The following is a 15,882-nucleotide window of genomic DNA, read 5'->3' on the forward strand; positions in this document are numbered from 1 at the left end:
ACCCTCGCACTGCGCGGGGCTGCTCCGAAGCTTCGGGGCTGACGGAGAGACCGGGCGGCCAGCGCAGCCGCGTCCGCTCGTCACCCGGCGGAGCCTGCTCCGGACACGGTACGAAACATGGAGATCTCCCGCACGCTGGTTTTCTTCCAATACCGTAGTATGAATTACCGCTGCTCGTAATCTCACGATCGCCGCGGGAAACAAAGCGCAGATTGACTTTGTTGACTCCTACCGCTGTATTTCCAGAGAGAAAAGGCGCTTAGGAAGGGGGTTGTTTCATAGAAATCAAACCCGCAGCCCTTCTCGGAGCGCGCACCAACCTCATTAATTATCTCGTTGGAGGCGCAGGAAAAGCAAAGAAGATCAAGAGCCTTGACACTGCTCCCAGCCGTGCCCGATCCGCCGCGACCGGGCTCACCACGGGCTCTCATCACGTTGGCCCGACCCCGCCGCAACGCATCCCTCGGAGCCCCCCGCCAGGTGCTCATTTTCTGTCGTGTTACCTGCGACAGACGACAGTAGTGCTGTCGTGCCTCTGTCAGGCACGGATGGGGAGATCCGCGTGGGGGGCAGGATGGGGGCTCGGCAGGATCCGCGCTGGTCCTGCTCCGAGCCGTACGCTCCGCTCCGCCCCGCCGCGACCCGCGGGGCCGCTGGCGCCCCGAGCTGCACTGCTGCGGACAGGGAGCAGAGCCCAAGGGGGAACCCTGCTGCGGGGGGCCCTGGAGCGCGGCGGCGAGGTGCGGTTTCCGGACACTCTGCGGGGCCGCAGCCCGTCGCCTGCGGGGCGGGTGCTCGGGCTGGATGGGGGCTGCATTTGGGTCGGAGTTTGAGCTAGCACACCCCGGGCCCTCGGGGGAGACGCCAGAAAGCCTGCTCAGAATCAGCGTAGGTGTTGGTCAGGGCTGGGCCGGCTCTCCCAGGGGCCGGCGTTGTCCGTGCTCCCTGCCGGAGCTCGGTGCTCCGGACGCCGGGCCGGGCGTCAGTCCCGCTGCGCCCAGCCACGTCACGGCCATCGCGAACCCCAAAGTCCTGCTTGCCTCGCTGAGGCCGCGGTGTCAGGGACACTGAGACTGGATGTCAGAGAGATTTTGCCTACGGTTAGATCGGTTAAAACTGCTGGACAAACAAGTAATTGACAGGACGTCCCGGCTTTACCGGGATTCGGCACAGCCGAGCTACAGTTCTGCAAGGTCGGGTCCCGGGATTTAAAACAACGATCATCTTTTTTTAGAGGGGGAGCAGTACGGAGCTTCTCCTTTCACACAGCTCCTCAAACGCAGAATTCCCTTTTATCAAATCCATCATGTTTATAAACATAGGGGCAATTCTCTCAGGTCACCTTACTGAGGCTCAACAGCACGTCCTGCATCCGTGGTGGGGCGAGGCTGAACCACAGAGGTGAGGGGAAAGATGGAAACTAAACGACAAGTTTAATTAAAAGCAGCTGGCTGGTTAAACACGTAGAAGCAGATACCCGGTTATTTATCTCACCTGAGAAGGACAAGCTCCTGCTTTATTTTCGTCTAATGTTCCGAGAGCACCCCGATGGTGCTTGGTGTGAGGGAACTCTCCAGAAAAGATTTGTGATCGTGGAGAAAGGGTGCCCGTAACCCACAGCCTCTCCACGGAGAGACGCCGGCTGGTTCTGCAGGTAGTGAGGGACAGTCGGCCTTCGCACCCTCTGTTCGCGGTGCCACCAGGCCGCCGGTGTTAATCAGCAGCACCTGTAGGAGCTTAGAGCCGGAGGAGCGCTTCCACAGCTCAGGTGCTTCTTTTTTAGCTAAATGAGAAAGGTTTTATTATGGGAGCCGCAAGCAGGAGGTGAGGTAGTGCGACAGATGGAAAAGCTGTGCGTTTAAGCTACAGGATTCGCTTGGGCTTTGGGATTTAAGAGTGTGGGAAAATTGCTCACGCTGGCTCTTGCTTTCCTCCGTGTTTGTTTTTCTCGCGGATAGGGAGATGTAACTGGAACGTGTGCTTAGACTGGGGTGATGGGGAGAAGTTGCGGCAAAAGATTAAGACAAGCGAGGGGGTTCTCAGGGGGGTTGTTTTTTGTTGATGTTGGGGGGGTTCCGTGCCTCCTCCCCTCACTAAATCCGCACGGGCTCGCTAGTGGAGATAACGGCCCCGCCGCGCCGGAAGGCGGGTTCTGTGCAGGAGGTGAGGCCAGCGGGGCAGGTCCACCCACTTGAAAACAAAACTTTTTTCCTGCAGGCGCTGAGAGCAGAGACCGGCGCGGGGTCCCCGGAGCCGGCTCGCCGCCCGCCGGGGGCTGGTATGTGGTAGGGTAGGGCCATGTATTGGAAGAGTGACCCGATGTTCGTCTGCAGGCTGGAGGACAAGGACTTGCCCGCGCTCGGGGGCCCGGCGGAGAAGGTGCGCGGGCGGGGGGGCGGCGCGGCTCGGGCCCCTGGTGCAGCTCGGCGGGTCTGGTGGCCTCGGCCGTGGCGCTCCCGTCGAGTCCCGCGGACGCCGCGGCCGCCAGCGGGGTCCTGGCGAGACCCACAGGCGTCGGTGGGCCAGAGCGGGCCGGCGCGGGGCTCCTGGGCGTGGCGGGGCGCTGACCGTGGTCTCCCCGCGCTCCCGCAGGCCAGCCCCGCAGCAGCTGACGAGGACTCCTGCTCTTCCTCCGCTGCCCTGTCGCCCTCCTCGTCGCCGCGGTCCATGGCCTCAGGCTCAGGCTGCACCCCCGGCAAGTGCGTGTGCAGCAGCTGCGGCCTGGAGATTGTGGACAAGTACCTGCTCAAGGTAAGGGCGCCCGACCCGGAGCCCCCTTCGTCTGGCGACTTCCCCCACCGCTGAAGCCGTGGGGCGGCCCGCTTAGGCAGCGCCTACCCGGGCCGCCGGCAGTGCCCGGAGAGCCTCGGGGAACCAGGCCCGGTGGGATCCGAGGGTACAGCCCTCCGGGTCGCCCTATCGCTACGGCTCAGCCCTCTCCTCCATGGACGACGCGGAGCTGCCGCGGACACGGGTGTGCGAAGTGCTAGCGCGTTTGTTCGCGGTGTTCGGGCCAGAGAGGGGACCCTAGCTGCTGTCGGTGTTTCGGGTGACGCTGCTTGCACTCGGCTGTGTGTTTCTGACTCACCGGGAGAAGCGGGGAAGCGAATGGGAGCGGGGGGTCCCGACCGCGGCTCCCCCCGCGCTCTCTCGGTCGGACGGCGGCGGCGCGACCTGTATTTTACTGGAGTAGGTCTGGGGGGAGCGTGGTGAGTCTCAAAGCCAAAAGTGCCTCTTGAGAAATGGAATAAATTATTCCTGCAAAAGGTGGTTAAATAACACATTTGAAGGAAACGACCTGCGTGCGTGCAGAGCAGTTCTCTTGTCTTAGCAATCAGAAACGAGTAAGATAATTTAAAAACAAATTAAACCAAGTGGCTTTAAACATGAAGTGTTACTGCCTGGGGAGGTGTGAGGGGGAAGTTTATTTGCCTTTCATATTATAGCCTTTAAAATTATTCTGGGTCAGATTTTTGCAGTCCTTTCAAAATTGAGAATTACAATCATGGCAGAAGTCGGTTGCTTCCATTAATCTTAAACAAAGTTGTTGTATAGCTGCAAACACATCTGCGGTGTTATTAAATCATCCGGTTAGGTCTTGGTTGAGGTGGGAAGGTCTAAGAAAAACGCCTGCGGGGGCTAGTGTTCACTTAAAATGGGGCTGGCGCAGGAGCTGCCACGCATCCCTGGTTCGGGTGACCCCGTCCCTCTTGCAGTAGCTTAGGCGGGTGGAGAAGGAACGAAACTGACTTGAACTCAATTTCAGTTCTGTTAACTCCTGTGACGTTTTGGCAGCTCATTTATAGTTTACTGATCACTGCTGTCTCCTATCCGAACAACCAGGATAACGGGACTTGGAGCAAAAGACCTCTAAATTATTTAGCCTTGAGTTTAAATTAGCTGTTACTGCTTCTTGTGTAGGCAGAGAGGGATCGATGCTGGTATGCTACTGCCCAGCAGCAGCACACCTTTCAACTTCATCCCTGTTAACTGACAAGTAGGAACAGGCAGAAATGACATTAAATGGGACAACCACGGAAGCTGCTGGTGTCCCACTCTTTGGAAGAGAGTTGACCTCTGAAGAAGAGGTAGTTGGCTCTGAGTGTCTGGAATGTCAGCTCACGTTGCACAGAGCTGGGTGCCCGGGCTTGGTGTGGACCTAGGGAGGCCCGGGGAGCCTTGGCACAGCAGGACTGCTGCAGGGCAGGCTCAGTCTGGCTCGGCGCTGCCCCTCCACTCTGCACCCTTTCTGAGAGACGGTTGGGAGGGTGAGTTTGGTGACACTATCAACTGCTATCAACAGTTTCATATACTGTGGTGTAAACTTGTCAGCATGTGGGAAGGTGGCTGCCAGCAAGGATAAGGGTTAGGAAAGCATTGGGCCAACTGCAATATTACAGCCTGAAGAATCACTAAAATGGGTGATCCCAGCATGGGTGTTAGAGTCCATGCCTTGCCTTCTCTGAGGTTTGTCTGGCCATGCTCTGATGAAAGGCATATTCTAGATTACATCAAATCTGCTTTTCCATATGGAATATATGGGTTGTTTGGTATGAGATGAGAAATTGGCTCAGTGGAAAAAAAAAAAGTAAATCTGAACTTAATCATTCTTTGGCTTTCAGAATTCCTCCTATACAGTACAGGATTATCCAGAGGATTATTACTTAATTTTTGTGGTCACTGGGAGTCTTGGGTTGTAAAATTATTTATTTAGGTAATGCACAATGACTGTCAGCACAAATAAGAGTTCCTTGTATAGGAAAGCAGAAATTAAAATAATTGCTCTTATTTATTTTATATGCCACAAAATTATATGTAAATTTTCAAAAAAGCTGATTTTTACTGCATTCCTTGACTATGTTTAGTTTTGCTATGGGCATATTAAAGAAATATCGAACTTGTTATTAAAACACCTGCTGCTGTTTTGAAACTCACATGTCATTCACCAATTGTGCTTTAACAGAAACGCGGCAGATGGAGGAGTGGTTGATGGTGTATTTCTGTCTGACCTTTTTTCTCTTCAATACTCATGTTTTAAATTTTTAAATAACTTTGCAACGTTTTTGTTAGGCAGGAATTTATGCAGACTAAGAAATAGAAGTGTGTAAGTTAGTTGTCTTCCCAAGGTCACATAAGGCCAAAACTTGTTCTCTAATGCTATGAGAACAGAACTGGGTACAAAACACCTGCATGGAACTTGTATCTTGTGCTTCTTCTTCTACTGCTTTTAATTACAAACCCATGAAAGCTTACTCTGAAGACTTGAATAAAATTAGTTTACCTTCAATATACATGCAGTTCTATAAAGAAAATATTTTGCATCCAAGATAATTTTTCAGTGAATCATGGTGCATAAAACCATTTGGCTTTATGGTGCATTTCTGGAAAAAAACAGGGTTTGTAAATATAAAATGCAATATTGGTAGTACAGGCACTGAGGGGGGGTTTTTTGTTGGATTTTTGCAGGTAAATGACCTCTGCTGGCATGTGCGCTGCCTCTCATGCAGCGTTTGCAGAACGTCCCTGGGAAGGCACACCAGCTGCTACATCAAAGATAAAGATATCTTCTGCAAACTTGATTATTTCAGGTATATCATCCAGGAATATAATTTATCAGATAACTTGTTATATTTGCTTGGGTTTTTTTCACTTCAGCCACAACTGAAATTCACTTGAAGCTTTTTCTTTTTCATTTGCTAGGTTTATTTTCAGCAGTTTAAACTCTGACTTTTCTTGAGGAGGGACCTGGGGAACCCTAAGTCTGTGTAACGTGACTGCCTGCTAAGTCTCCAACTTGCCCTTCCCCTTTTGCACATAGCTGCTGTATTTATATCACCACTTACTCATGTATGCACTGAGAGGAAAAAATGTCAGAGTCCCTGCCACAGTATGGTTGTAAAGCCATTGTATGTGCAAAGAATTGTCCTTGGATAATGTTGGCTGAGAATGCAATGCAAAATTGAGGTGATCTGTTTGGAGCAGTGCTTCACTGGTGTGTGGTTTAAGGCATCACAAGGAGCCAGAATAAATACTATTATATTTAAAAGAAGCTTTTATACCTTTCTGTGATCAGTTTGATTTAGAATGTGATTCTTTCAAAATTACAGGCTAATCTTGCAAGGAAGAATATTATTTGTGTTGGCAATGTAGTATTTAGGATGCAGAGTCCTTGATCCAGAAAGCAGCAAAAATTGCTGCTGTTAATTTTGATGCAATTGCTAGTACTTCTCTAGTTTGATTGCTAGACCAAACTATTTCTGGGATTCTCAGCTGTGCAGTGAATAGATTACATCCACCTAATCAAGTCTGACACATAGTGGGAGGGGGCAAGCTGAGTGCTGTAAACTTCTGAAAAAACTAAATTTTGTGGGACTTGAAAAAAAATTTGGGTCTTATCTAAATAATCAGTATATTTTGGTGGCTACTTTCCTCTTCAAAGAGAGAATTTCTAGTGTAATAATGTGGATTTTTTTGGTTTATTTAAAAATCATAATGTGATGTGAATTGAGGAAATAACTATGAAGGTGCAGGTTTTCCCCATCTGCTGAAGATGCTGAAAGATTAGTAACGTGGTAATCTAGCTAAATATATTAGTTCAGACTACCACTAGAGTAATGTGAAATACATTTGAAAAATTGGAAGAATTTTGAACAGTCTTCTGTTTCCATCTTTCAGATTTTAAGAGTAATTATCTTTATTAATTTAAAAGGAGTTATGAGGAGCTATGAATTCATGTAGCAGTTAAAATGCTTCAGTTTTGCTTTTTGCCTTCTGACAATACTAACCTCTGTATTTCAGTAGTGTCTTGTCTTAAGCTATCATGTAGAAACTTGCTGATTTTCTTTTTGTTGCAACGCCAACGCAGTCACGCCGTGGGCTTCAGCTGCACTGCCACAAGCCGGTCACCTCTAATGCTGCCGGAGCTTGGCGTTGCCCGAGGCGGTGTCTGAGCTTCCCCCGGGTGCCGTTCTCGTTGCAGGCGCTACGGCACTCGCTGCTCCCGCTGCGGGCGGCACATCCACTCCACCGACTGGGTCCGGCGGGCCAAAGGGAACGTGTACCACCTGGCCTGCTTCGCCTGCTTCTCCTGCAAAAGACAGCTCTCGACCGGAGAGGAGTTCGCCTTGGTCGAGGAGAAAGTCCTTTGCAGAGTACATTACGACTGCATGTTGGACAATTTGAAAAGAGAAGTTGAAAATGGTAACATACTGCTTGTGTTAAGAACTACGTTTGTGGTTCCGATTTAACTAAATTGCTGAGGTTTATTTCATTTTCCATACTGAGAGATAAATGACTGGTTTTACTAAGACTGGAAGCAAAGGTACTTGAATTAAAGTAATGGTAAATTATTTCACATTTGGGGGATTTTATTTGTTTGTTTTGGTTTTGTTGTTTTAGGTTGAGTTTTTTTGTTTTTTGAGGGTGGTTTTTTTTGTTTGGTTGTTTTTTTGTTGCTGTTTTTTCAGTCTGCAGAACTTGTTTTGTATCCTAAGGAAAAGAAAGTAACAGCATATCCTGTTGATAAAATATCATGTTAGATTTATTTCTTCCCTCACTTGCAAGGGAGTTTAGGGAATAATGTGTTATGATGCTAGATCAATTGAATTTTGAATAGATTATGGTTTTTTTGAGCTGGAATTCAGCTGACTAACTGCTGTTGGTTATTGTTGGAGAACAGTCTGACTTACAACATCAATGTGAATATTTAGAAGGCAGTGTTGTTTTCTTTTGAATGTTTCAGGTAATGGGATTAGTGTGGAAGGAGCATTACTAACAGAACAAGATATTAATCATCCAAAACCAGCAAAAAGAGCTCGGACCAGCTTCACAGCAGATCAACTCCAGGTAGAGACAGTGTTAAAAGCTCATGTAGCACAGGTTAATGCAGGACATGGGAGCTCAACCAATAGAAAGTTTTATGCATACAGGGGGAAAGAAACGCTTGAATGCTTTAAACTATTTCATAAACTGTCAAGACACAGCATGTTTCTGGAAGTTTAACATGAAATAGTACTCTTCAAGCTTTTTATTTCTCTGGGGAAAGGTCGTAATTCTGAAGAGTGGAAACAGAAAAGGTGGTTCTAATTTGATTGCTTGATGACATCTATTTAATCAGTCATTTACATCACTAAGCATAATAAAAACAAAATATTTTTTAGATTATGTAATGTGAAAAGTTGTACTAAAGATGGATACTGTATGTGACTTCAAGACATTAATAGGATGGAAGTTGGAATTGTTGCAGTGCCTGCATCTCCTCTGCTTTCCAGGTTTCTTGTCTTTTGGTTGCCTTAACAAGAGTTAACTCCTATTGAGACAGTCCAGAGCTATTTCAAACTCTAGATAACCACTTAAATTAGCTTTCTAGGGAAAAACTCCCAAGACAGGGCCAGCTTCCAATGAAAGAGGGGGTGGTGAGACAAGATTCAGAGATTTTAACCTGTAGTGAGAAAGAACCTGTGACTTGCTACCTATAACAAGTCTTTGAGTTTCTGGTCACAATGTGAGTTGTTTTGTTGGCCTGTCCTCTTATCGTGAAAGCAGTTGAGAAACTCATCTTGAGGTGTAATAACATGTGAGGTGTTAAAGCAGTGCTATAAAAAAGGGCATGGAGTTGTTCAGAGCTTGGGTTCCTATTACAGTGGTGACTGGAGACAGGAGGTGCTGTTAACACAAAACAAGGATGTAAGCAGTAATCCAGCCAAGTGCGCAGGGCAAGGGCTCTGGACATTGAGCTTGAACTTTAGCAAAACGGAACTTTTTTCCCCAGCAGAAGCTGAAAGGGAGATAAGACCAGCCATTAGGATGGGAACTGTGTCCAGAACTTCTTCCCAGCTGCTGCCATTGAAACTTCCATGTTGCCTTCTTTTCCTGTTCAAAGTAGATAGTAACATTTTAAAATAGATTGTAACATACTATAGCAGGTGTTTGAGGTGTTTTGGCATCTTGTTATTTAATGATACTTTCTATCTGCTTGCTGCACCCCTGTACCTATCCTCGAGGCTGCTATAAGACTTTACTTCCAACAAGAGAAACATTGGGATAAGTGCACTGAGTGGCAGCATGTAATTACCTCTTGAAGTCCTTCTACAAAAGAATGTCCACGCTTCTTTAGCACCTTGCAGGACCTAAAAGGGCTCCAAGAGAGCTGGACAGGCAGTTTGGACTAGGGCCTGGAGTGACAGGACAAGGGGGAATGACTTCCACTGCCAGAGGGCAGGGATGCATGGGATATTGGGCAGGAATTGTTCCCTGGGAGGGTGGGGAGTCCCTGGCACAGGTGCCCAGAGCAGTTGTGGCTGCCCCTGGATCCCTGGCAGTGCCCAAGGCCAGGCTGGACACTGGGGCTGGAGCACCTGGGACAGTGGGAGGTGTCCCTGCCATGGCATAGGGTTGGAACAAGGTGAGTTTTTAAGGTTCCTTCCAACCCAAACCAGTCTGTGATTCTATGAAAAATTACAAAAGTAAAACTTTTCTGAATATGGAAAGTAATAGTCTCCAAAGATGAAGCCAGGCACAGTTTGATGGATCAAAAACAAACAAAAAAAAATTATTTGAAATTGCTGAAGATACCCTGCAGAAATCCATGAAGCCCTACTTTCATAAACTGGGCAAATCCTTAAATCCTGTGAAAGTCTTCAGGATGCAGGCCAAATTGACATTTACTTTCTCAAAAAAAAAGGTGTAATTTATATCCTTAAGAGAAGTGCTAATTTCAGTTTTCTGTCAAAAGATGAGTAACCAAACCATCAGAAAGGTCAGTCAGCCACAGTGGAGCCTCTGTTTCTTGGGTTAGTGAAAGGCAAAGGAAACACAGAGCATTCCTGTATCCTCCATGGAGATGAAAAGATCAATTACTCCATACAACATAGGATATATTTGCATATCTATGCAGAATAGTAATTGACAAGTTCAGAGAGGTGGATCATGGCTCATGCCTTTTTTTATGCTGTGGTCAGCTGCTATAGGTGTTTATTGAGCGTATTTGAGTTGCTTTGCAGTAAATTTTCCCCTATAGTTTTTTTTAATGCAATCTTACAGATGATTTCTTCCAGTTTTTACTACTGCTAAGCAGAATGGATTTCTCTAATTTCTGCTAAATGTCACAGCTCACTCAAGCAGAGCAAGGACGTGTACTTTAGCTTTGAGGGATTTTTTTTTTGGGCTTTTTTTTTAATGTATTGGGTACTCTCGAGAGACTAGTGATCACAAAATAAACTTTCCTGAAGACAGGCAAGGAGTAGTACCACAGTCTGACAATACTGTCTAATGTGGCTTTCTACACAAATGCTCCTCCAATCTCATATCTTGCCTTTTCAGGTTATGCAAGCACAGTTTGCTCAGGACAACAATCCAGATGCACAAACACTTCAGAAACTGGCAGAAAGAACAGGCTTGAGCAGGCGTGTTATACAGGTAACAGTGTGAAGTTACTTGACTCACAGCCTGGTACTCATCCATTGGAAATGCTCAACCACATTTTTTTCTGAGGTCATTCTAACGTGGAAAAAGATCCTAAACTCTTTTAACTTCAGGCAACATCCTTAGTCAGGAATAGGTCTAGAACAAGCAATGTCATTTGGAAAACTTGCTGTATTCCTCTTGCACTTTGTGTGGAGGGATTAAGTCTTCTAGGAAGAAACTTCTCAGCCTAAGCAGTACAGAAATTGGCATTAAGTTATTCCAAATACATATTTGACAGTAGCAGTCTGTTATTAAGACCTACACTCTTTTTGAAAGCATCTGTGGTATGACACTAGGAGCAAGTGAATATCTAGTCATTTGTTCTAGAGAGCAGAGTTAAAATATATACCCATGCCAACCAAAACTGAAACAAAAACTTGGAATCCTTGTTTGAAGATGTCTCTCAGCAAATATATGGATGCATTTTTATGTGTAAATGTGATTTTAAAAATATAATACAAATTATATATTTATATGTTAATATAAATAAAAATAAATTTTCAGCTGCCTTGGCTCATTATAGCCTGGAAAATTGACATAGTGTTTCTACAGAAATGAGGTATCTGGCTGCTGCAATCAATCCCTAAACAAAACAAACAAACAAACAAAGCCAAAAAAACCCCCACAAACAAGAAAAAAGGAATCTTGTGTTCTTTTCCACATGAAAAGGCCAAGCGGGTATCGAATGTGAAAGATGCTTTGCTGTCAGTAGTTCCAGGCAGGGAGAAGGCTGTGTCTGGGACGTGCTGGTGGTGCGGTCCAAGTAGAGCGGGGCTGCAGGTGATGTTGCTTGGCCTGGGGGGACACCGGCTCTGGGAGGTGCCTGGCCCCTCACTGTGCCTGTCCTTGGTGCTGCTGGGTACTGAAGACACATTCCTGACTTGACCATGCTTGTATGTTTGGAATGGGTATTTCCCCATTTGCACTGTCAGCATTGTATCAAAGGACAAATTAACTATGCAAACTCAGCTTAAGATAAGCTCCAGGGTTGTTGTTCTGCTAGTATTGAATGCGATCTATCAATGTGATGTTGGTTTCCCTCTTTTTCAGGTGTGGTTTCAGAATTGCAGAGCACGCCATAAGAAACATGTTAGTCCTAATCACTCATCTACTGCTCCTGTCACAGCAGTTCAGCCCTCCAGGTTGTCTCCACCCATGTTAGAAGAAATGGCATACTCTGCATATGTACCCCAGGATGGGACTATGCTCACTGCTCTGCACAGCTACATGGATGGTAGGTATAACAGTGTTGCTGTTTTTCTCCTCATAAAATCATTCTCAACTATAGCAAGACCAGTTTACCAAGTTCTGATTAAAGAAACCTAATGGATATATCAATACTGTACTTGCTATCTACACCTCATTAAGAAAGCAGTAGCCCTTCACTGCAATAGCATGGCTGAAGATCTGAGTATGAAGACCACTATTTGTGCTTCTTCTAGACTATTAAAACAAGAAATTAAATACTTATTTAAATATCTACTTAACATATTTTAATAATACTTAATTTTAATGAAATCTGTTTGCCACCTGCTTCCTGGCTTTTGTCCCATGGGCAGTGAGCATGCTCAATCCAGCAAATTCTCTGAAAGCTTCAGCTTTCCTCTCATTAACACACAATGGAGGGAGGGGGAGAGGCTGGTGGTCAAAAGTGCTTCAGTCTTTGTTTGTCTTATGACCCAGCAAGTCAACAACCTTGGCTCCAGTTTGTGATTAGGAGGGACTGTGAAGGTTTTGGGAGAAGAAGGCTGAGCCACATTTGTGGCCTGAGCTTGTTTTCCTCCTGAGCAGTGGTGTTAAGGGTAGCTTGTGGGTGGAGGAGTGCAGATGCTGGGTTAGGAAAAACACAACATGCTGCATGCTGCAGGATGGGGACAGTGAACTGTCATTACCCAGTAGATTTACTGACTTGTGATTTTTTGCTGCTTTCAATGAAATTGACTGGTAAATATTTCTGTTTTTGTAGCTCATTCACCTACAGCTCTCGGACTTCAGCCATTGCTACCCCATTCAATGACACAACTGCCACTAAGTCACACCTAATTCCTTTTCATCAGGGATCTAAACTATTAAAGATGTAACCTTATGTCATAGTGTATTGAAAATATCATTGGAAAGCTATTAATGTTAACTTTTTATTTAACACCCAGAGCATTTTCAAGAAAATTTTCACCCAGGTATGTCCACCTATTTAGCCTGCAAGATACTTTTATGGATTCTGCTTAAGTAACTATTACGTTGTTTACAAGCCTTATTAAACACTTTTTTGTATTGTCTGGAAGTAGTCTGCTCTAGTTATGTGTGTGTTAATTTATTTGTCATCAAAAGAGCACTTTGCCTAAAAGAAAGGACTGACAATTGTGCAAAATGTTTACAATTTTGTGAAATTGTTGCTTATCATTAGGTTTGTATTTGTAAGTTATTGCTAAAAGTATTATCTGTATTTGAGTTGTATACAGCCTATATGTTAAAACTTATTTCTGTGAGTTTACAAAAATTTTGGTTGCGAATATTTTCAAAAAGAACTGAATAAAGTTTCTGCTGCAGCATGCCAAGCAAAAATGTTGCTGTGTCTATGACTGAACTGTGATCATTTGTCAAGTGCTTAAATTGAATCTTAAATTTTTAGAGAAGGTCCCTGGTATACTGAGGAAAATTACACTGAAGTCCTTCAGGAGGGCTCATATCTATTTTCATTGATAGTAAAAATCATTTAATGGACTTATATGGGTTTTGAAACTCCAAATATGAAGTTTCAATATCTTGAAACACTTGCTATACAAGTGGGTACATGCAAAGCGGTGTTGCTTCTGAGGATGCACACCTGGGGAGGGAAGGGAAACTGGGGATGTGTAGGACAGATTTTAAACTGTGATTTAGCAAGCAGAGAACCTGAAGTCACATTTGCTTTAACATTTTGAATCTTTCTTACTTCAGCTTTTGTTTCCTTCCATGATTTTGTCTTGTGATTTTGTTAAGCAGGGCAATAAATGAGAGGCAATACTTAAATAATCTGCTTTTTAAAAGTAAAATCTAGTTTGCCTTTTAACTGACCAATATCAAAATGCATATGAACAATGACTGGAAGTCAGTCAAATGCACTACAGTCCACTGTGTTTAGAGCTGTTAATGTGCTAAGACTTACTAGTGGAGCATGTTTTGATATATTAATTTGATGCACAAAGGTTACTACAAATTCAACAGGTTTTTGTCTTTAAAGACTAGTTTCCTTCAATGACTTAAGACCGTTACATCCCCCTTGCTCACTCAAACTTTATTTGCATCAGAAGGAAACCATACTTTGGAAGGGTGTATGTGTCCTTATCCCTTTTTTTTCTCTCCCAACTATGTATTAGTGTCTACTCTGTGAAATTCCTTAATGATGCTGGTCAAACCATTTCAATTTGGAAAAGGTAGTGTTCTCTGTTGATTACTTTTGCGAGCAGAACTTTGATGGCAAGCTCTGAATTAATAAAGTTCTGTAAGTTACAAGCTGGCACTGTTTTAAGTGCTGCTCATAGATGTCTGAGCTAATCTGAGTAGCCAAAACAATCTCCAGTGGTTTAAGGCTTTTATTATCCTGCATTTTTTTAAACTTTTTTTCCCACAAAACACTCAATCTTGGGGCTGTAGTGGAACTTGACTGACCTCACATTTTATTTGAGCATACATAACTTCTAAGTTAAATGCCCTGGGTAGAATTATGAATTCCAGATGCCATTTTCAGTACCTAAGCTAGCTCCAGATATCTGCATGCTACCAAAGTATGTGTGTAGCAGTAGACAAACTACTTTTTGTTCATTTGTCTGATATGCTGAAGTTTTACCAGTTAAATGCTAAATAATGTTAATTTAGATGTTAATATAAATTGGTAATTTGAAATGCAACTTGGGCACTTGCACTGAGCCCCTTTAAGGAAAAGTAATTATCAATCTCATTTGAAGAACTGAGTAGCTTCAGGTTGCCTGAAACAAAAGCAAGTTTAAGCTTATTTATGAAACATCTCTTTCTGTCCAGTTCCAAAGTCAGAACAGGATTGAAGTACATGGGGGAGCAATTTTCCTATTTCCATATGAAAATGGGAAGAAGGAGCATTGATCTTTTGCTACTGTTGAGTGCGTGAGCAGATATTTGTTCATTAAAAATCATGTGAGATATTTGTGGGTGGGCCTGGGAAAATGCAGACTGCATTGAAAATAGGAGAATGCAGCAGAGAATCTGGTCTTTGAGTCTTCCTTTGCCAGTGCCATCAGCAGCTGGTGTTGGGCTGACAGAGGTTTTTTAAAACTCTGCCATACTGCAACTGAAACCAATCCCCTTTCTGAATGATGTAACAGCTGCCATCACAAATTGCACCAATATTATTTCCCAAGTTAATCTCATGGGAGAAAGATATCTCCTGCTCCAAGTCTCCCAAAACCAAAGGTTATTACCAAAATAGGGGAAACTTAGGACAAGTAACAGTACACTAGTATATAAACAAATACACATTTTTTAATTTTAAAACTAGGCCATTGTATGTTTAAGACAGCTACTCCATTAAAAAAAAAAAATCACACAGGGAAGAGTTTGAGTTTTGTTCGATATAGGTTAGCAGGTCATTCAAGTAAATTAATCATAAAAATATAATTTAAATACTATGTAAGCTGCAATATGCTGAATACAGGAATCCATAGCAGCCACTTTTCTTTATTATTTTCAGAAACAATCAGCAGAAATACTAGCATTCCTGTAATATGGATACAGGCGTTTAGCCAAAATCTGATTTTAAGATCAAAGAAGTGTACATCTATGTTATGCACAGTTAAATGCATAAAAATGTTACCTTTCAACATGCACTTTGATCTTCAGTGTCTCTGCAGGTATTTGTACAGGTGACTGGGTGGGCTGGGATGCTCAGATATGCTCCACTGATCCATTCAAATATGCCAGTGCAGGTTTATCACAACATCAGTTAGAAAGAGTTGCCACCGCAATACAAGAGCCACTAATATAAAACTTGCAAGAGTTTAACAACAATTTTTTTAAGCTCTGGTGACCCAGAATCACCACAGCTGACTGTTATACTTTGACTTGTTGTCTATTTCGGACCATTGTTAGTGTTCTCAAAAAAGCAGCCCACTTGTGAATTAAAACATACCAATGTCATAACTGTTCAAATTGTCAGTATTTCTGTAAGAAAATGGAACTTTGTAAATGAAAACAAACAAACAAAAAGTAAAATAAAAGCTATAAAACCCTTATGACATTATCATTTGGAGCAAAATAAGTACAAACCCTTCTCCTGGGAGGACTGAGTCTTTTCCAAACTTAGCCTCTTTCAGACCCTAAAATTAAAACAGATTGCCCAGAGAGCCCAGCCAAACCAACAGAAATGAGAACCTGGGACTTAATGGAAGTTGATTCAAGACAGGAAAT

The 15,882-nt window shown here is 44.1% G+C and overlaps 1 protein-coding gene across 1 annotated transcript; it reads left to right on the forward strand.

Moving 5' to 3' along the window:
* Positions 1 to 341: 341 nt before the first annotated feature.
* Positions 342 to 13,026, forward strand: LHX8 (LIM homeobox 8). The gene is made up of 9 exons (XM_064429268.1): positions 342 to 480; positions 2,218 to 2,379; positions 2,593 to 2,751; positions 5,467 to 5,588; positions 6,980 to 7,200; positions 7,742 to 7,845; positions 10,321 to 10,416; positions 11,515 to 11,698; positions 12,431 to 13,026. Exons 2-9 carry the CDS (start codon positions 2,299 to 2,301, stop codon positions 12,505 to 12,507), a joined length of 1,044 nt encoding a protein of 347 aa, XP_064285338.1. The 5' UTR covers positions 342 to 480; positions 2,218 to 2,298; the 3' UTR covers positions 12,508 to 13,026.
* Positions 13,027 to 15,882: the final 2,856 nt, after the last annotated feature.

The sequence above is a fragment of the Passer domesticus genome, chromosome 7 (genome assembly GCF_036417665.1).
Source record: "Passer domesticus isolate bPasDom1 chromosome 7, bPasDom1.hap1, whole genome shotgun sequence".
In the NCBI taxonomy this organism is placed as follows: Eukaryota; Metazoa; Chordata; class Aves; order Passeriformes; family Passeridae; genus Passer; species Passer domesticus.

Bases quoted from the DNA above. Each gene is read 5' to 3' on its own strand.
- LHX8 (XM_064429268.1), top strand. From the start codon at position 2,299: ATGTATTGGAAGAGTGACCCGATGTTCGTCTGCAGGCTGGAGGACAAG. The intron at 7,846-10,320 runs GTAGAGACAGTG...TTGCCTTTTCAG, and splicing joins TCACAGCAGATCAACTCCAG to GTTATGCAAGCACAGTTTGC. The intron at 11,699-12,430 runs GTAGGTATAACA...CTGTTTTTGTAG, and splicing joins TCTGCACAGCTACATGGATG to CTCATTCACCTACAGCTCTC.